This window comes from Dipodomys spectabilis, unplaced genomic scaffold (assembly GCF_019054845.1).
Source record: "Dipodomys spectabilis isolate Male_0828 unplaced genomic scaffold, ASM1905484v1 ptg000069l, whole genome shotgun sequence".
In the NCBI taxonomy this organism is placed as follows: Eukaryota; Metazoa; Chordata; class Mammalia; order Rodentia; family Heteromyidae; genus Dipodomys; species Dipodomys spectabilis.
In genome coordinates, this window is record NW_024870746.1 from 25780686 (window position 1) to 25801539 (window position 20854).

At 44.8% G+C, this 20854-nt stretch overlaps 2 protein-coding genes across 2 annotated transcripts in view; both read right to left on the minus strand.

Moving 5' to 3' along the window:
• Positions 1 to 1307: 1307 nt before the first annotated feature.
• Positions 1308 to 7754, minus strand: Snrpe (small nuclear ribonucleoprotein polypeptide E). Its single transcript, XM_042681863.1, has 5 exons — positions 7635 to 7754; positions 6869 to 6895; positions 5083 to 5145; positions 3340 to 3418; positions 1308 to 1573 (listed from the first exon to the last, which is right to left on the minus strand). Exons 1-5 carry the CDS (start codon positions 7686 to 7688, stop codon positions 1518 to 1520), a joined length of 279 nt encoding a protein of 92 aa, XP_042537797.1. The 5' UTR covers positions 7689 to 7754; the 3' UTR covers positions 1308 to 1517.
• A 5172-nt stretch (positions 7755 to 12926) lies between these two features.
• Zc3h11a (zinc finger CCCH-type containing 11A) overlaps positions 12927 to 20854 on the minus strand; it is a 29496-nt gene continuing 21568 nt past the window's right edge. The window contains exons 12-16 of the mRNA XM_042682108.1: positions 20362 to 20441; positions 18656 to 18983; positions 17371 to 17531; positions 15657 to 15724; positions 12927 to 14878 (exon numbers count right to left, since the gene is read on the minus strand). Of these exons, the coding sequence (XP_042538042.1) occupies positions 14620 to 14878; positions 15657 to 15724; positions 17371 to 17531; positions 18656 to 18983; positions 20362 to 20441 (896 nt within the window). The 3' untranslated portion in view covers positions 12927 to 14619. The remainder of the gene's footprint in view (positions 14879 to 15656; positions 15725 to 17370; positions 17532 to 18655; positions 18984 to 20361; positions 20442 to 20854) is intronic.

Consider the following 20854-nt stretch of genomic DNA (forward strand, 5'->3'; position numbering starts at 1 on the left):
TGACTGTACTGTGTGTATGTATTATGTACTGGGGGTTCTGAACTCAAAGTCTTGTCTTTTGCCTGGCTTTCTTGCTCTCAGCCACTTGAGCATACTTCCAGGGCTTTTCTGTTTAAGCTAGCTTTGAACTGCAATTCTCAGATAAGGCTAAGTAGCTGACACATGTGAGCCACTGGTGCCCAGATATTTTTAATGTTCTTCAAAAACCACTTTATTCTTTGTTTATACCCAAATAGCACTCATTCTGATCCTTTTTTTGTGTGGCAGTCCTGGGGCTTAAATTTAGGGCCTGAGTGATGTTCCTGAGTTTTTTTTCTTCCTTTTCTCAAGACTAGCATTCTATCACTTGCACCAAAGCTCCACTTCTGTCTTTTTTGGTGGTTAATCAGAGGTAAGTCTCACAGACTTTCCTGCTGGGTTAGCTTTGATAGCAGTCCTTAGATCTCAGTCTCTTGAGTAGCTAAAAGGGGTGTGTGCCACTGGTGTCCAGTCTCTCGTTTTGTCTTAGTATATGTACACCAGACTGGCTTCAAACTTGAGATCCTCCTGCCTCAGTTACTGAGTACTGAGCTTATAGGTATGTATGCACCACCATGCCTGGCTTCTCACAATTCTATTTGTGTACTTTTGGTGCTGGAGATCAAACTGAGAACCTCATATTTAAGCAAACACTACCACTGAGAGAATTCTCCAACCTTCACATTGTGATCTTGGTTCCCAGAAGACCTCATAGTGTGCTGGTAAGTGCTGAACAAACAATAGGGCTCTCATGCCCTCCGCCTATTTCACTTAGAAATTCAAGAGTTCCGGGGGCCTAAACCCTTTGCTAGGATAGTTATAAGAATGAGATGTGACACTGAGTCAATACCCTTGTTTATTTCTGATCTCTCCTTTCCTCTGTCACCCAACACTGAAAGCTTGCCTGTCAGCTACAATTCCCACTCTGTGCCTCAAAAACACGTAGGTTTCTGTTATGAAAACAGCATATTTGGGGCTGGAAAGGTGGCTCAGTGGTACAGTGCTTGCCTTGCATACATGAGGCCCTGGGTTCGATTCCTCAGCACCACATAAACAGAAAAAGCTGGAAGTGGCCCTGTGGCTAAAGTGGTAGAGTGCTAGCTAGCCTTGTGCTGAAGAGCTGAGGGGCAGCGCCCAGGCCCAGAGTTCAGGCACCATGACTGACAAAACAAAAGACAAAAAAACTCCAGCATATTCCCAGAACTACCAACCCTTTTAACTGTCACCCCCTAAAAGTGCCCTTGTATGAGGTCTTTACCACTGGATACAAAGAAACAATATGAACTTAATAAAAACAATCCCAAGGCATTTATTGTCACCTGATGATAACACAAGGTCATCAGAACTGTGCACACTAACAACGGGGCTCATCAAACAATATGAACAGATGTTTTCTTAGATTCCCAGCAAAGAACACTAAAAAACAAAACAAAACAAAAAAACAAAACAAAAAAACACTGTATAAGATTCTTAATAACTTCTCACTTCATTGATCATTTCTAGTTGGAAACACTTTGTAGTAGAGTAATATTATCTCCTTTTAACATGATCCGACCTGCAACAACAAAAAAAGTTATTAATACCACATATGCAGACATGTAATTACCTTTACCCCCAGAAACTTACGTCCATTTATTAAAACACTGAAAATATTTCTTTCAAGTGGAGAAACATTAACTAAGAAACAGACTAATCAATACATCTTAACAAGCTCAGCACATCTTATCTTGTACTTTTAAGTAAAATCAAATTAAACCCTAGGCTTAATATTAATAGAAGTACTCACTATTTGATCTCAATTCTAAAGACAATGGCAACAGCATAGACAAAAATATATGGTAGGAACCAGGCGCTGGTGGCTCACGCCTGTAATCCTAGCTACTCATGAGATCCGAGGATCACAGTTCAAAGCTAAGCCTGGGCAGGAAAATCCTTGAGACTCTGATCTCCCATAAACTACCAGAAAACCAGAAGTGGTACTGTGGTTCAAGTGGTAGAGCACTCACCTTGAGCTGAAGAGCTAGAGACAGCACCCAGGCCCAGAGTTCAAGCCCCACAACCAAAAAAAAGTGTGTGTGTGTGTATAAATAAAATATAGGGGCTGGGAAGGTGGCTCAGTGGTAGAGTGCTTGCCTCGCATACGAAAGGCCCTGGGTCCAATTCCTCAGCACCACATAAGCAGAAAAAGCTGAAAGTTGCGCTGTGGCTCAAGTGGTAGAGTGCTAGCCTTGAGCTGAAGAGCTGAGGCCCAGAGTTCAGGCCCCACAACTGAACGCGCACGCACGCACGAGCCTGGTTCAGGCCAGAGGAAGTGAGAATGAGGCCAGCTTGGGAATACATGATAGGGCATGCTTATAATCCCAGCAGTGGGGAGGCCAAGGCCAGAGGATTGAGAATGAAGCCAGTCCGTACATATACCAAGATCCTGTCTAAATAAAACACAAACCTTAAAATATGGTGGAGCAACGAACCAGAGGAAGACAAGTGTGGAAAGCTCAGAAAATAAAGATAGTGTAAATAGATGAGCAGAGGCAGACAAAGCCAATGGACACGGGGCCCTGCAAAACACACGAATGGTTTTCTCACTGTCGTTTTGTCATTGTCATAAGAGCAACAGGAAGTCAAAGAGAATTTCAAGCAGAAAGATGTCAAGTGTATAAAGATAGTTGAAGCCCAGAGAGTAAGGTGGAAGTGAGCGCCACATAGGAACCAATCCATGGGCTAAATGTGAACTGGTGCCATCCTTCCTGTAAGGCGGTGAGCACTGAAATGGCCCCAAACAGCACACAAATAGGAGCTAAATTTGATTTGACTTTGATGAGCCTCTGAAAAGTTCTCATGTAGACATGCTAAACAAGCTCAAGGAGAGGCCAGGGCCTCAGATATGCAAGTCAATACACAGATGGTAACTGAAGTGAGGTCTTGAGTGCCTAGGAAAACAGCACTAAGGACCAAGCCCCACGCAATTCAAACATTTACGGGCTGAGTCTCAAGGGATGAATATACAAATGCTTCAAAGGAATGAACAAAGATGAAAAATGAATCAAATGGTCAAAGCATTTCAAGGAGGGAGTGGCCAGCATGGTCAAATATGTTTATGGAGTCTGAAATGAACACTACGACTCTTAGGACTTAATACCATTAGCTTTTGGTGAGCTTGCTCAGAAAAACAGAAGCAGAAAGGACAACTTGGCAGCGGTGGCTTCTCTCTCAGAAGTAAGCTCTCAAAGGAAAAACTTACACACGAACTGGGTTCAGGCCATTGGCTTCTCCAGTAAAACAAATACATCCACAATTCTGTAAAGCCAACTATACACTTACCCAGTTGTTTTCTTGACTTTGTTTTAGAATGAATTTCTTCTGCATCATCTAACACAAGGTTCATGTATTCATCAAAACCCTAAAAAAATAATTTAACTGTTATTTTCAAGTAAAATCAGATCCAAACCATTCTAAGATTATATAACCAGATACAGAAATGCCTAGTAACTGTAGGAATTCAATAGTCATCCACTGATTTTTTAGCAGCAATATACCTTTCTTTCTTTTCTTTTCTTTTGAGGGGGGGAGGGGGGTCCAGTACCAGGGTTTGAATTCAGGGCCTTGTGTTTCTCTTCCTTGCTAAACTGGTGCTTTCTGTCTTAAGGGACACCTTTAGCCCAACTTCTTTTTTTTGGGGGGGGGGGGGGGGGGGTCCGGTCGTGGGGCCTGAACTCTGGGCCTGGGCGCTGTCCCTCAGCTCTTCAGCTCAAGACTAACGCTCTACCACTTGAGCCACAGTGCCACTTCTGGCTTTTTTCTTTTTGCTTATGTGGTGCTGAGGAATCGAACCCAGGGCCTCATGCATGCAAGGCAAGCACTCTACCACTGAGCCATCTTCCCAGCCCCTAGCCCAACTTCTTATTGGTGAACTAAAGATGGAGTCTCCCAAACTTTTCTACCCAGTCTGGCTTCAAACTGTGTCCCTCAGATCTGAGCCTTCTGAACAGCTACGATTACAGGTGTGAGCCACCAGTACTTGGCTTGAAGCTTCTTTTTAAAAACGAACCTAGCAAGTAGGAGACACCTAATTCAATCCTCAGTGGAGGCAGAGTGTGGGGTGAGAGTGAGCCACCAGTACTTCGCTTGAAGCTTTTTTTTTTTTTTTTTTTTAAAAACGAACCTAGCATGCAGGAGACATCTAATTCAATCCTCAGTGGAGGCAGAGTGTGGGGTGTGAGTGGGGGGTTTGGCCAGAATGTGGTCCCTATTATTTCTCCAACCTTGTAGACTCAGTATTTCATTTGCTATACTAGCAAGCCATCCTCCTTCCCCTTTTACAACCTGTCAAACATAGTATGTGTGTACATAGACGAACTACATTTTACTACCATTGCTCTTGATATGTGCTCCACAAACACTATCATCCCAGTTACATGCTTTGAGCAGGGGGAGATTACTGATGGAATCTCTGACACCAAAGTCTCCTAACAGACAATTATGTCTAGCTATATATATATTTTTTCAAAGCATTAAGACTAGGAATGGTGTTCACGCCTGTAATCCTAGTACTCAAGAAGCTGGGACTAAGGATCCAGTGCAACCCCAATGTGGACTACTTAGCAAGACTTTGTCTCAAAAGGAGAACAAAAAAATGCCGAGCTGGGGGAAGGGTTAGTGGTAGAACAATTGCTCAGCATGTGAGAGGCTGAGTTTGATCTTCAGCAAAAAAGTACAAAATAAAAACAGAGTAGAAAAAAAATAAAACAAAAACCAAAACCATTGCTTAACACACTGTGCTATCCTGGAATTTACTCCACCAATTCTATTCAGGAAGTACCTAGCCCAGACCTTCCTCTAATTCTATTGTTTACATATAAAGTTTAATTTTCCTCTCTTCCCCCAACCCAATCACTATCAACCAAACAAGGAAAAAAGTCCAAACAGTGGGCCCTGAAAAGCTTTGCTTGGGTTAGTTCCCCGCCCCCCCCCCCCCCCCGCCCTTTTAAATACACTGCATGCTAGCCATTTTGTATAGTCTTTTTCTATTAACAAACTGCATTAAGAAAAAGTGAGGGTACTTACAATGATGCAGCCCTCTATCCGCATATTCACTTGCTCATAGAGCCACACCTGAATCCGAGATCTCTGACATAAGCAAAAATAAATAAACAGTAAGCAATTATTTCTATCAATAGAAAATTCCATCAATAGAAAATGACTCCTTTAAAACTTATTGAATATAAGCCAAGAAATTTAACTAAGCAATCCATATCTAACAGTAAACAAACCAGTTATCTGCTAAAAAGTTTCATTTAATAACTTCTATCTTGGGACTGGGAAGGTGGCTCAGTGGTAGAGTGCTTGCCTTGCATGCTTGAGGCCCTGGGTTCAATTCCTCAGCACCACATAAGCAAAAAGAAAAAAGCCATAAGTGGTGCTGTGCTCAAGTGGTAGAGCGCTAGCCTTGAGCTGAAGAGGTGAGGGACAGCACCGCCCAGGCCCAGAGTTCAGGGCCCATGACCGGACCACCCCCCTCCCCCCCAAAAAAACTGCTATTTTGACAATGTCCAAACAAGTCATTTTCCTGAGATCCTGGCAGGTAACCATCTTTCTTACTGCTTCTCAACATATTTAAAATGAAAACTGGTGAGAGTGTGTGTCTGTATGTGGATAAGTTACCAGACAGTAATTTTTTTTTTTTTTTGCTGATCCTGGGGCTTGTCTTGCTCAACACTAGCACTCTGCCACTTGAGCCACAGCACCACTTCTAGCTTTCTGTTTATGTGCCACTGAGGGAACAAACCAGGGCTTCATGAATGCTACACAAGCACTTGACCACTAAGCCACATTCTCAGCACCCCTGAGCTTTTTTTTTTTTTTTTTGCTCAAGGCTACCACTCTACCACTTGAGTCACAGCACCACTTCTGGCTTTTCCTTAAGTTTACTGGAGATAAGAGTCTCAAGGCCTTTACTGTCTGGGCTGGCTCTAAACTGCAATCCTCGTATCTAGGCCTCCTGAGTAACCAGGATTACAGGCATGAGCCACAGGTGCCCAGTTTAGGTAGTAATTTTTATTGACCAAAGGCTTATTTGCCATAGCAAAATCCAGGTCCAAAGCAGGGCTTGTAGGTTCGGTATTCCATGATGCACACTTAACCAGGGGAAGACACTCAACTCTGGCAATTAAAAATGGAAATGACTTGGGATGGGAAGGTGGCTCAGTGGTAGAGTGCTTGCCTTGCATGCATGAGGCCCTGGATTCGATTATGTGGCTCAGCACCACATAAGCAGAAAAAGCCAGAAGTGGAACTGTGGCTCAAGTGGTAGAGCACTAGCCTTGAGCTGAAGAGTTGAGGGACAGTGCCCAGGCCCAGAGTTCAGGCCCCACGACTGGACCCCTCCCCACCCCAAAAAAATTGAAATGGCTTAATCTATTTTCACACTCTAAATTTCTCTGAATCTACTCTTTCCCTCTTCCCTTTCTTCATTTAAGCTTCCCCACAGGTAGTAAACCTATGACCTAGGCACTTACGACCTGGTTTAAGGTGACTAGGTTTCAGTTTCATGGTAAAGGATCTAATTGGGAAAGTCTACAATGACGACTATCAACACTACAAACAAAAGTACCACTAAAATTGTGAAATCATTCATTTTGACCAAAGTAATGACTCAATTTTTTTTTTTTGCATGCTTTGGAGTTAGCAGAAACACATTATTTTATTACACTAGAGCTTTCATTCTACTAATATCTTAAGTTCATCTATTTTTTTAATTGTAGAACACTATTATCAGGAAAAGATGATACACACGGCCAAATGAAAACAACTTCTATTTAAATGGTGGCTGGTATACAGCAAACGTACTTACATTTTGTAAATATCTGAAGATAAGATTCTGAATCACCGTGGTTAAGGAAAAAAAAAAAAAAGTACAGGCATAGCGTAGAGTCTACTCCCTGAAACTAAGCTGCTACCCAACTCCCCCTCACTTTTTTCCTTTTCTTTCCTGACAGCGGGGTACAGCTGCGCATGCACGGGGGGGGGGGGGGGGGGGTAGACCTACGGACTGGAAGACACCGCCCCCGCCCCGCGCCTTCCCTTCAGGGGCTGGGAGCCCGTTTTTCCTTCTGCCCAGGCCACTAACTCCTGCTCCCACCCGGCGGCTGTGACAGCCCGGGCCCCTGCCGCTGCCGCAGTCGTGCCTGCCCTCTGCCCTCAGGGTCGGCTGAACCCACAGCCCGCCCGGCCTGCCCTCCCGGCCGGGGTCGGTGCCCTCCCGGCCTGCCCTCCCGGCCCAGGCTCGGTGCCCGCCCGGCCTGCCCTCCCGGCCGGGGTCGGTGCCCGCCCGGCCTGCCCTCCCGGCCGGGGTCGGTGCCCGCCCGGCCTGCCCTCCCGGCCGGGGTCGGTGCCCGCCCGGCCTGCCCTCCCGGCCCAGGCTCGGTGCCCACCCTCCCGGCCGGGGTCGGCCCGGGCCCGCCGCCCTCCACCGCCGTCCTTCTCCGGCCCGCGCTTTTCCCGGGCTCGGCCGCCCCGGGGGCTCATGGGAGGCAAGCCCGCACGGAGCTCCGTCCAGCCTGCCCTCCGCCTAACACGCCCTCCCTGTTTTCTAGCTCCAGACACACCGCGGAGGATACGATGGGCTGCACCATCACCTTCTGCACCTTTTGGCCCTGGCCACGGTACGCCATGGTGGAATCTTACAAAGGCCACACGGATCAGCACGCCACCCTACGAGGCAACTTCCGGAACTGAGAACCGGAACCGGAAGTGTCTGCGGCCCAGCCGCGACCTGGGTAGCTCCTGGGAGGGGGGGGGAAAATGCCTCTCTAGCCACCCAGTCCCTGTTCTCGATGCTTCCTAAGCATCCGGGGGCGACCAGATTGATGCCAAGCCGCGTCGATCCTGCAGCGCCACCTGGAGGGAGGTGGGAGGGTCGCCGAGTTGCTTGGGTTGCAGGGCGGCCGGCGGGAGGGGAGGCCAGGCCCCGGCCCTCACTTCAAGTTCTGAGGCCGCTGTAAGAAGCAAAATCTTAGCAAGGGGTGGTGGGGCACCCCTGAAATTTCAGCACTCAGGAGATGGGAGCCGGAGCATGACTGGGCCATGCTGAGGTGTAAGGCTCCAGGCCCACCCAGCTTGGGGCACATAGAACAAAGGCATCTCTATTCTGTCCCTCAGGGCTATTTTCCTAAGGAGATTTAGGCTTGGTGGTAGCCTAGTGGTGGGAAAGGTGGAGGGACTTCAAGCCCAGACTCCAAGCGTCCATCATGACAGGGGCAAGGTCCTAACCAAGTCTCATCTGACTCCCCGGTAAGCAACTGGGGTAGGTGTTGCGTGTATAGCCACTCTGATCTTGCTGGGCTCAAATCCAGGTCTCTGGGAGATCCAGGTGACTTGGAGTTGTGTGACCAAGAAGTTACTCAGCTTCACCCCTTCTGGCTCCGTTTCTTTTCTTTCCCTTCCCCTTCCATTCCCTCCCCTCCCCCATATTCATTTAAGATGTATAGTATGGTTTAAAGAACTGACAATTGAATCAGGATGTAAGACCAAGCTTATAATCTTAGCTACCCTGGAGACAGATCTGAGATCACCATTTGAACCCAGTCTAGGCAGAAAAATCCTCAAGAGCTTATCTCTAGAAAAAAAAGCAAACAAAATCTTGGAGGTGTGGTTCAAGTGGTTGAGTGCCAACTTTGAACAAAAAAGCAGAGCAAGAGTACAAGTTTCTGCTTGGGCTGGGCTGGCTTTGAACTGTGATCCTCAGATCTCAGCCTCCTGAGTAGCTGGGATTATAGGTGTGAGCCACAAGAGCTGGGTTTGGCTCACTTGTTTCTGACATGGACCTTTAAATGTGCTTTCTTCAGGGAAGTTTTGGAGACTCAGTGAAGTTAATGAACAGATGCTCCTGGAACTATGTGGCATTGTACTCAGATAAACACATGGTGAGTAGAAAGTGAGTTGAGCACACCTGACCTACTTACCTCCACAGCATGTAGCACAGTGCACAGTAGTGTCAGCCTTCCCCTCATCATTGTGTAGTTGACCCGTAGCCATAGCTGTCCAGCAGCTCCAGAGAGCTCCAGGGCGCAAGGCTAACCTGGTCAGTAGAAAGAACACTGAGTTCTTGTCATGGTTAAAACACCCTTCCCTGGGGAACACTAGTAAGTGGAGGAGCTGGAATCCATTAGTATACTTGAATTAAAACTAGTGCTCTACCACTTTGAACCACAGTACCACTTCAGTTTCCTAGGAGTTTAAGAGTCTCACGGACTTTTCTGCCCGGGCTGGCCTTGAACCACAATCCTCAGATCTCAGCCTCCTGAGTAGCTAGGATTACAGGTGTGAACCACTAGCACCTGGTGCTCACCCAGCTTTTTAATACCTTAACTTGTGGCCTGACTGAAATTACATTGAATTTGAATACCCACTTTATAGATGAGGAAACTGAAGCTCAGAATTGAAGAGACTTACCTATGGGGATAACACAGGGTAAATAGTAAAATCAGATTTTGCTCAGCTGAGTTCTTTTAAACAGGAATAACATGAATGTCAACTTTCTGAAGGTATGAGGGGCACGGCTTAAGTGGTAGAGTGCTTGCATAGCCTGAGAGAGGACCTGTGTTTCAGACCCTAGTACCAGACACAAAGGCATTGAGATGAAGTTAAACTACCGAAAGCTTAAGATGTGTCTCACTCCAAATACAATAGGCTTATGTGCTGGATTTACTAAAAGGTAGCATGAGCTGGCACAGGTGGCTCACCTGGAATCCTAGCTACTCAGGAGGCTGAGATCTGAGAATTAAAGTTTAAAACCAAACTTGGGCAAAAAAGTCCTTGAGACTCTTCTCTGCAATTAAGCACCAAAAAGCTGGAAGTGGAGCTGTGGCTTGAGTGGTAGAGCACCAACCTTGAGCAAGAGAGCTCAGGGACAGCACCCAGGCCCTCAAGTCCCAAAATTGGCATGTGCGCATGCGCGCACTCACATACAAGATAACATGAACAGAATAAGACCCAATCCAGTTAAAAGCAGAGATGTTTTGTCATTTCTTTTGGTGTGGATGTGATTTCTATACACTTGGGTTGAATCTTATAACTAATCCTTTAATCATACAGTTTATCAAAAGGGCTATGCCATTTGAACCACAAACACACACACAGCCATTTTTGCTTTGGTTATTTTTGTAATGAGAGTCTCACAGTTATGCCCTGGCCAGGTTGGGTTACCAGCTTCCTATTTATGCTTCCTAAGTAGCTGACAGTTATGCAACACGGCACCCAGCTTTTATTGGTTGTGATGGTGTTTTGAACTCTTGGGCCCAGCTAGCCTTGAACTTTGATTGTCCCTGAATGAGCCGCCATGGTAGCTTTGATTTCTTCTTTGTAAAAAAAAAACAAAACAAAAAAAACAAAAGGTTTTTGGCTGAGTGCTAGTGACTTATGTCTATAATCCTCGCTATTCAGAAATCTAAAATCTGGCCAGATGCTGATGGCTCATGCTTGTAATCCTAGATACTCTGGAGGTTGAGATCTGAATATCGCAGTTCAAAGCCAGCTGGGCAGGAAAGTCTGTGAGACTGTTTACAATACAAAAAAAGCAAGTGGCTCAAAGTGGTAGAACACTAGCCTTGAGCAAAAGAGCTCAGGCCCTGAGTTCAAGCCCCACGACCACCACCACCAACAAAGTCTAAGACCTGGATTATCTCAGTTTGAAACCATCTTGGCTGGGCAGAAATATCTGAGACTCCATCTGCAGTTAACTAGCAAAATGCTAGTATGGAGGCATGGCTCTGATGGTAGAGTGTCATTAGAGCAAGAGCTCAGGGTCCTGAGTTCAAGCACTGTACCAGTACTCACATAAAAAAAAATTGCCTTTTTCTTTGGTGGTTGGTACTGATACCTCCAGCCCTGATTTTGCTTTTTAACATTATAATGTTTATAATTTCTAGATGTCTACTCACAATCACCATTTCTATCACCATTCCAAAACAAAACTATACTCCAGGGCTCTAGGCATGGCTCAGGTGGTAGGGCGCGCTAGCCTTGAACCAAAGTGCTAAGGGATAGCACCCAGGCCCTGAGTTTATGCCCCAGAACTGGCGCATGGCGCACGCGCGCGCACACGCACACACACCAAACAAGAAACAAAATACACACACACACACACACACACATCCCAAAACAAGAAACAAAATGGAACCTCTAACTCCTACCCCAAGCTTGTATCAAAGTCTTAGTACCGGCGTGTGTGCGCATCCGCCTCCCTGGCTGGCCTCCTGCCCAAATACAATCAGGCCTACTTGGATCACTATTAGGCCTATTAAATGAATGTTTTCAGTTTCATTTTGTGTGTTGGTACTGGTGTTTGAACTCAGGGCCTCCGGCTGCTGCTTGGCTTACTTTGGCTTGACTTTCATTCCAGAATAGTGCTCTACCACTTGAGTCATACCTCTACTTCTAGCTTTTTGCTGGAGATAAGTGCTTGGTGACTTTTCCTGTGTGCCAGTCATAGGGCTTGACAGCACCCAAACCATGGGCACTGTCCTTGAGCCTCTTTTGCTCAAGGCTAGCACTCTACCAATTGAGCCACAGCTCCACTCCTGGCTTTTCAATAGTTTGTTGGAGATAAATCTCATGAACTTTCTTGCCTGGGCTGGCTTTGAATCTTGGTCCCCAGATCTCAGCCTCCTAAGGTAGTGAGGCCAGCACCCAGTATCATGACTTTTTACTGATTACTTGGAAGGTAGGAGTAAGGATCTCATGACTTTTTTTCAGCCTAGCTGGCTTCAAGTGGCAATCCTTAGATCTCAGCTTCCTCAGAATTACATGAGCCACTGGTCCTCTGCAAATCTTTTTCTTTTGGCCAGTTCTGGGACTTGAACTCAGAGCCTGGGCACTGTTCCTGAGCTTCTTTTGCTCAAAGCCAGCACTCTACCACTTGACCCACAGCACTACTTTGTTGTTTTTTTTTGGTCTGGTCGTGGGACCTGACCTCTGGGCCTGGGCGCTGTCCCTCAGCTCTTCAGCTCAAGGCTAGCACTCTACCACTTGAGCCACAGCGCCACTTCCGGCTTTTTTCTTTTTGCTTATATGGTGCTGAGAATAGGAAAAAAAAACTGTTCTTTGGTTTTAGCAAATTTACATGTACTTTCATAATTACAAGCTGAAACACAATAAAAAAAACACCTAATTTTTTTTTTAACCCCAGAATCTTCTAAGTTAACTATTTATTCTTCACCTTCATGCTTGAAAACTTTATCACCAAATCTTTAAGTGGTACCATTGAAGTGGTAGAGCACTTGCCTATGCAAGGTCCTAAATGTACCATACTACTGCCCAAAACAATCACTTTTCAATCTTCCTTCCTTTTAAAAATGTAATGGCTTCATTTGAATACAATAGTGTTACAAGTCAGTGTCAGAAGCTAGGAACTAGCCACTCATGCCTGTAATACTAGCTATTCTAGGAGGCTGAAATCAAATCAAAGAATCATGGTTTGAAGCCAGTCTGGGCCAGAAAGTCCATAAAACTCTTATCTCTAATTAACCACCAAAATCCAGAAGTGAAGGTGTATGCTATACTTGAGTTTGAAAAAGCTAAGGGACAGTGTCCAGGCCCTGAGTTCAAGCCCCAGTACTGGTACACACATGTGCACATGCATGTGCGGGCATACACACACACACACACACACACACACACACACAAAGTATTTTTATTAAAAAAAATACACGTCTTCTCCCTTAACCTGAAGCATGTGCAGTTAATACTATACACATTGGTAGACAAGTTTGGCACACTCTCCTTGTAAAAGACTTCTAAGGCCAAACAAAAATTGGGGTCTTGACAAAAGGCCGACAACAGTGCAACTGGAGACTCTTGTCAAGGCAGATCTAGACTGAAGTTATATCAAACTACTTCACTCACAACATCAAGACTTTCCTACACCAGTTTTATTAAAACACAAATTATTTTTCTTTCTGTAATGGCAAATGGTTCAAATAATGCTGAACATGAATCATTGACTAATACAAGGGCTTTAAATATAGGAACAAAAATTAACTTTTCAAAAGTCAAAGAATAAGGTTATATACAAACAGGACTTGGAATCTATATGCTGATTCCAAAACTGCAATGCATCTGTGAACTCTGCGGAGAAACAAGAGCGTTCCACCCCTGCTGTGGAGAAGGGCCGTCACACAGCATTCAGTCGACTGAAGACGGACTGGTAGAGATGTGTCTATACATATATTTCAAGTCATTTTTGCTTGTGCAGAATCATCCAGATCTTCCCAAGACTGAATGAGCAGTCCTGTGGCTTTCTTCCTTTTCCATAATCCCAACAAGGCTACAATGAAGTTCAACTCTCGATGAGCCGCTTACAACAGCAGTTCCTTAGGAGCCAACACGACCGGTGGTTCAGATTTCCCCATGAGAAATAAACTGTCCACCTAAAGCAAAGTATCAAAATGGACAGGTCCTTCTTTCCTCCTCCAGGTTATGTACAACACGTCTCCTTTCAAGACCACTACCCCATCTTACTTGTTCCTTCACAAGTCTAAACCTTGAGGTGATATGGAGACCAGTATCAACAAAAGAGAATTCAATTGCCAAATTAAGGAAACTGGAAGGTATACAATACACCCCCCAGAGCTCAATATCCCTGCTACAGTACAGTTCAGTGTACTGGCTATAGGCCAGAAATATTGGCAGCTTGAGTTTATTGTTTTTCTCCTCCAGTATTAAAGGGCACCAAAGAAATACTGGGCAAGAGGAGTTTTCTGGGAGACTTTAAAATAAAATAAAAACATGTACTACTTTTTGTCCCTGTAATGATTCAATGCCAGAAGGAGGCAAGTACTGAAGGGACAATTCTCATACTAAAAAAAGAGATGCTCTAACTCATCTCACCATCTCTTATCAAGAATCTGGGGAATCTCAGAAGTAGAAAATTAGATTCAGGGACCCTGGAGGCACTTTAAAGCCTTTAAAAAAATTACAGTAATAAGTTAGCTATTGCTCTTCAGAGGCTCTCAGAGCAGCTGATGCATTCAAACCAGGTCTTATGCCCATATTGCAGGTTCTTGAGCTGCTCAGCCCTCTTTAAAGCTTAGATGAATCTCCAAATACCTTTAAAAAGACATACAATTTAACACAGACTCGGTGTTTTTTCTTTTCCTTTTTTTTTTTTTTAAGTGGTAGCATGGAATTTGGTCCACAATGGTAGCAGCCATCTTCATCCATTCATTTCAAACTCAGATAACATTAAATATGTTAAGACAATACAAAAAAGGAAAAATACAACAAAGGGAACAGGCAGAGCTAAGGAACACCTCAAGGAGTCACCAAGTTCTCACACCCTTTTCATCTGGCTCGCCTTCAGGCTGTCGCTGTGGAGAAGGGCACTGCAGAACTTCTTCTCAAAGATGCTCAACAAAATGCTTATCAAGGGACTTGGAAAATCTGACCCATGGAATTCAGAACACATATAGACAGTTCAGAGGTATACTTCTGATTAGGGAAAAATTTGAGACTAAAGAAATCATCTCAGGTAAATGATGTAATAGATAAAACCAAGTCCAGTTTTTGGTGACTTTTTTTTTTTTTTAAGTGTTCTCACTACCACCTTCAGCTGTCAATCATTTCTGAAAGCTCCAGCAGAAGGTCATCTTCGTCCTTCCCAGGATCCAGGTCAATCTCAGCTTCTAATTTGCCACCTGAAATCTCCCATATTAGTTTCTCAAAATCATCCTCCACAGACAGTGGGGGCTTTCCTGTTGAGGCAGAGCTGAGTCGGCGAGTTTTCGTGGCTACCTGGGATGAAGAAGGGCCAGATACTTCTGGGGGTGAGGGTTCTGAAGAAGACTGGGTTGGAGGCAGCACAAAACTAAGAAAGAAATGAAAAAGACTATTATACCTAGCAGTGCACCCACTTTCCCTGGTGTTTTCACTTGGCAGTCTTGGGAACAGAGTTAACACGATGTTGTTTTCTGAGGACACACAGAACTGTTTTGTGACCAAGTATTTTCATCATTTAAGGAAGAAGTGGGTATGTCCAGCTGCAGGCCACATAAAGCCTGAGAAACCATTTGGGACATGGGACAGACATGTATGTTTCTTTTTTTTTTGGGTCCGGTCATGGGGCCTGAACTCTGGGCCTGGGCGCTGTCCCTCAGCTCTTCAGCTCAAGGCTAGCGCTCTACCACTTGAGCTACAGCGCCACTTCCGGCTTTTTTCTTTTTGCTTATGTGATGCTGAAGAATCGAACCCAGGGCCTCATGCATGCAAGGCAAGCGCTCTACCACTGAGCCACCTTCCCAGCCCCAGACATGTATGTTTCTCATATGCTTCTCCTTGGCTGCCCGAGGACCCTCTGTGTGGACTGATAATTTTGTAGGGCTCTTCATGTATCAAATGGCCTTGGCAGAGAAAAGGTTTCCCATCTCTGATTTAGAGTATAACTTGGGTAGGTTCTTACAGTGTAGGAAAATATCAACAAGGGCTCTAAAGGGGAACAGTAGTCTTGAATGCCATGCTTTCTGGCAATTAATGTCAAGTTCAACAGATTACTTAGCAGCCATTAAATATAAATGTCCAAGGCTATCTATCAGTGTTATACTCTAGGTGGGAACTTTGGTTAAGGACAATAGGAAGGCATTACTTACCTGTCTTTAGGTTTTTCTGGCTCCGTCTTGGGGGCTACTGTATCCTCAGAGAGGAGCGGGACAACAGCCTACAAAAGAACAGTCAGGTTTTCAGTGAAAGAGTGAAAGACTTGGCTTTTTATTTAAACATATCCATTTTCTATGCTGCCATCTGGTTAAAACCATAGCTATCCTTTTTCTTTTTTTCTTTTTGTCGGTCATGGGGCTTGAACTCTGGGCCTGAGCGCTGTCCCTCAGCTCTTCAGCTCAAGGTGAGTGCTCTACCACTTGAGCTACAGCGCCACTTCCGGTTTTCTGGTGGTTTATTGGAGATAGGAGTCTCACGGTCTCTCCTGCCCGGGCTGGCTTTGAACCGCGATCCTCAGATCTCAGCCTCCTGAGTAGCTAGGATTACAGGTGTGAGCCACCAGCGCCCAGCTAGCTATCCTTTTTCTGTGTGTGCTGAAAATAGAACCCAGGGTGCTGCATATACTAGGTAAGTACTCTTAACACTGAGCTACATTTTTGACCCAGGAAATAGAATTTTTAAGCTTGGGAAAGAAAAAAGCAGTAATCCAAAGGTTAAGTGTGTAAGTAAGCAAAGTATCTTGCCACCAGAGACTTAGCTTTTTTTCTTTGTACCGATACTGCGTCTTGAACTCAGGGCTTGGGTGCTGTGGTGCCCTCCCTTAGCTTTTTTGCTCAAGGCCAGTATTCTACCACCTGAGGCACAGCTCCACTTTGTTTTTCGTTGTTTAATTGGAGACATAAGAGTTTCTTGAACTCTGTCTGCCTAGGCTGGCTTTAAACTCTGATCCTCAGACCTCAGCCTCTTGAGTAGCTAGGATTACAGGTAGGTTACCAGCACCCAGCTCCAAAACTCAGCTCCAAAAAAACAGCGGCTCATGCCTATAACCCTAGCTACTCAGGAGGTTGAGTTCTGAGGATTGCCAACTTGAGCATGCGACTATTTACCTCCATTTTTTTTTGTTGTTGTTGTTGGTCGTGGGGCCTGGACTCTGGGCCTGGGCACTGTCCCTCAGCTCTTCAGCTCAAGGCTAGCGCTCTACCACTTGAGCCATAGTGCCACTTCTGGCCTTTTCTGCTTATGTGGTACTGAGGAATCTAACCCAGGGTCTCATGCATGCAAGGCAAGCACTCTACCACTGAGCCACCTTCCCAGCTCCCCTCCAATTTTTTTTTTTTTTTTTGTCGGTCATGGGGCTTGAACTCTGGGCCTGGGTGCTGTCCCTCAGCTCTTCAGCTCAAGGCACGCGCTCTACCACTTGAGCTACAGCGCCACTTCCGGTTTTCTGGTGGTTTATTGGAGATAGGAGTCTCACAGTCTCTCCTGTCCGGGCTGGCTTTGAACCGCGATCCTGAGATCTCAGCCTCCTGAGTACTAAGATTACAGGCATGAGCCACCAGCGCCCGGCTCCTCCAATTTTTTTTAAACACCAAAAAAAAAAACAGGAAGTATAGCTGTGGCTCAACTGGTAGAGCACTAGTTTTGTGGACAAATTTCAGGGATAGCACTCAAGTCCTGAATTCAAACCCCACCCCCCCTGTGCTGGTGCATGCACACGAGCACACATCATGTTTCACAAAGGTGTATGTATAAAACATACCAACAACCTAAGCAGCTAAAATACTTAGGAAATGGCAGCAACTGGCACACAAAGATATATAGTCAAAAAAGAGCTCTTTCCTCGCCTCAGGTGGAGCTGCTTCTTACCATGGCTGCTTTCTTGGCTGGACTTTCCTGCAGGACACTGCTGAGTGGCTTCACAGCTGCAATGACGGCAGGGTGCACCTCTGCAGCCTTGCGTTTTGGCGCCAGCTTGGGAGGTGAAGTAACTTTGACTACAGATGGCTTCACATTTACTTTGGGTTTAGCTACAGAAGATAAAATATATCTGATTAATAGACAAAAATTTTTCTTCATATAGAAATATAGGAAAAATAAGCCAGGCACTGGTGGCTCACACCTGTAATCCTAGCTACTCTGGAGGCTGAGATCTGAGGATCGTGGTTTAAAGCCAGACCAGGCAAGATGGTCTGTGAGATTCTTATCTCCAATTAACCACCAGAAAACCAGAAGTGGCACTGTGGCTCAAGTGGTAGAGTGCTTGCCTTGAGCTGAAGAGCTGAGGGACAGTGCCCAGGCCGAGTTCAAGCCCCACGACCAAAAAAAAAAAAAAAAAAGCCAGGTGCTGGTGGCTCACGCCTGTAATCCTAGCTACTCAGGAGGCTGAGATCTGAGGATCACCATTCAAAGCCAGCCCGGGCAGGAAAGTCTGTGAGACTTTTTTTTTCTTTTTTGTCAGTTGTGGGGCTTGAACTCTGGGCCTGGGTGCTGTCCCTCAGCTCTTCAGCTCAAGGATAGCACTCTACCACTTGAGCCACAGCACTACCTCTGGTTTTCTGGTGGTTTACTGGTGATAAGAGTGTCATGGACTTTCCTGCCTGGGCTGGCTTTGTACTGCAATCCTTAGATCTTAGCCTCCTGAGGATGATTACAGGTGTGAGTCACTGGTGCCCAGCTAGACAAAGCTTTTGATAATAGCAATTTTAAATTCTGAGAACTCATCTAGTTTCACCTTAGTATAATGCTATGGGAAATGTTACGAAGCTGGGTATTGGTGGTTCATACTTGTAGTCTTAAATACTCAGGAAGCTGAGAAATGAGAATCACAGTGCAGGACCAGTTCAGGCTAACATATCCTAGAGACTCTTATCTCTAATAAAGCCAGCAAATAGCTGAAAGTAGAGATGTGGCTCAAGTGGTAAGTACCAACCCTGAACAAGGGGCCTTGAATTTAAGCCCTAGTAATAGCAAAAAAGAAGGGAATGGGCAGTTGGAGGCTTATCGAGGTATAGAGTGCCAGCTGAGTCTAAGGCTCTGAGTTCAAACCCCAGTTCCAAAATAAAATAAACAAAACAACAACAAACAAAAAACAAAGAGAAAGGTGAGCAATCCATCAAATAAGTAAAACTCCACCTAACTGTTGAACACTCACCTTTACCCCTTTTCTCCAATGTCTGTGCTGCACATTTCACATTCAATATGGAGTCCCCAATCCCGGAGGTTTCTACCTCCCCTTTCTGGGATGGCTTTGTGGGAAGCCGCTTGGTCAAGTGCCGGGCAATGCCTAACGCAGCTGTGAGCACTGGTTTCTCCATGTGGGTATTGCAAGAGGCAACATCTCCCCGGAGGGGCGTGAGGACAGATTTCTCCTTGTGTGAGGCCCCCCTCTCCTGCGGCTTCTGCACGAGCTTCTCTCTCAGGGTTTCACATTTCTTGGCTGGAACTTTAGTGATATCGACTCCAGTGGACTCATCTAGAGCCTATAGACACATTCAAATGACAAAACTGAAATCCAGTATCTCTAAACAAATCTGTGATTATCACTGTACCGGATAATGGGAGAAAACTCATTTGGTTTTAAGTAGAAAGTATGCTGCCATATACGGAAGATTAGAATCAAAGCTGTACGACACAAGGAAAACAATTTAGACCCCACAGGATACACAATCATAACCCTAAGCAAAGACTTGTTCAAAGATACTCATGATCTAATTCTCACTGTGTAAAAGAAAATCTTCACGTCTAGGAAGATTAGACAGTAAGATGGTAAAGCTAAAGCAAAATTTTCAATGGTTTTATAAACATTAAAAAGGTCACATAAATGCATATATAAACAAACTTGACAGAAATCTATGAAAAAAATATATACATCTGAGTTGTAGATTAGAGTTTGTATTTTTTAAATTTTTCTTTCTTGGTTTTTTTTTTGAAAGAAGATTCTGCTATGTATCTCAGGTTGGCATTAAACTTAACAATCTTTTTGCTTCCTTGCTTCAGCCTCCCAAGGGCTGGGATTATGGCTGTGCCAACATGTACAGTTTACTATTTTTTTTTTTCCTTTTTCTTTTGGAGACAAAGTCTTGCTGTATAGCCCAGACTGGCCTCAGTCTTGAGATTCTACCTCAGCCTCCAGAGTACTAGGATCACGGGTATGTACCACCATACTTGACATTACTTATTCATTAAAAACAGAAAGTTCTTTAAGTTGTTATGTACAAAGGCAGGGAAAATCTAAGTTTAAAAAATGTAACTTTTACTGGGCACCGGTGGCTCATGCCTGTAATCCTAGCTACTCAGGAGGTTAATATCTGAGGTTCAAAGCCAGCCCAGGCAAGATAGTCCATGAGACTCCTATCTCTGATAAACCACCAGAAAACTGGAAGTGGCACTGTGGCTCAAGCGGTAGAGCACTCACCTTGAGCCGAAGAGCTCAGGGACAGTGCCCAAACCCAGAGCTGAAGCCCCACGACTGACCAAAAAAATAAATAAATAAAATAAATAAAACTTTTAATGTAAAAAAAATTAGGAGGTAAAAAACACTGAGAAGCACTGATGAATTTTCTAAGCATAATGCTGATCTCATTCGTAACCCCAGCATTAGGGAGGATGAGCCAGGCACACGTCCAATTCAGTCAGTCCTCTCTCCCTCATCATATCCACACACACACACACACACACACACACCCCTAACAAAATAAAAACAAAGAACAAAACAATCCCATCAACCAAAACCTCAAAAACACAGGCACACCAATCAGTGAAAGGTTTAAGAGACACTTATGTTAAGGTTAAAAAGCACATTTTAATATTCATTTAGCTTTCACTTGACATGAACACTACATGATGATCTTAACTCACCTCATTAGCCTCTGCCACAGTAACACTCATCTGAGAAGCCACTTCACTTCCTTCCTGAAGTCTCTTCTCTTCTTTTGTACCTATACTTGCAATGAAAGACATTAAGTTATTTCACTTAGACTGCAACTTTGTAAGGATGAGTGACAGAATTTCTTGGGCTCAGAGCAGTGATTAAAAAATATGACAAAATGTAGATAAAGCTTACTGGTCCTATGGGATCTCAAGTGCATGTTAAAATATCAAGGACTCTATGCACATCATATAGTACTGCTGTTACCAAACCACAATTTGGAATCCAATGATTCCCAAGTGATCAGTAAAATTCTCGCCGGGCGCTGGTGGCTCACGCCTGTAATCCTAGCTACTCAGGATGCTGAGATCTGAGGATCACGGTTCAAAGCCAGCCCAGGCAAGGAAAGTCCGTGAGACTCTTATCTCCAATAAACCACTAGAAAACCGAAGGTGGCACTGTGGCTCAAGCGATAGAGTGCTC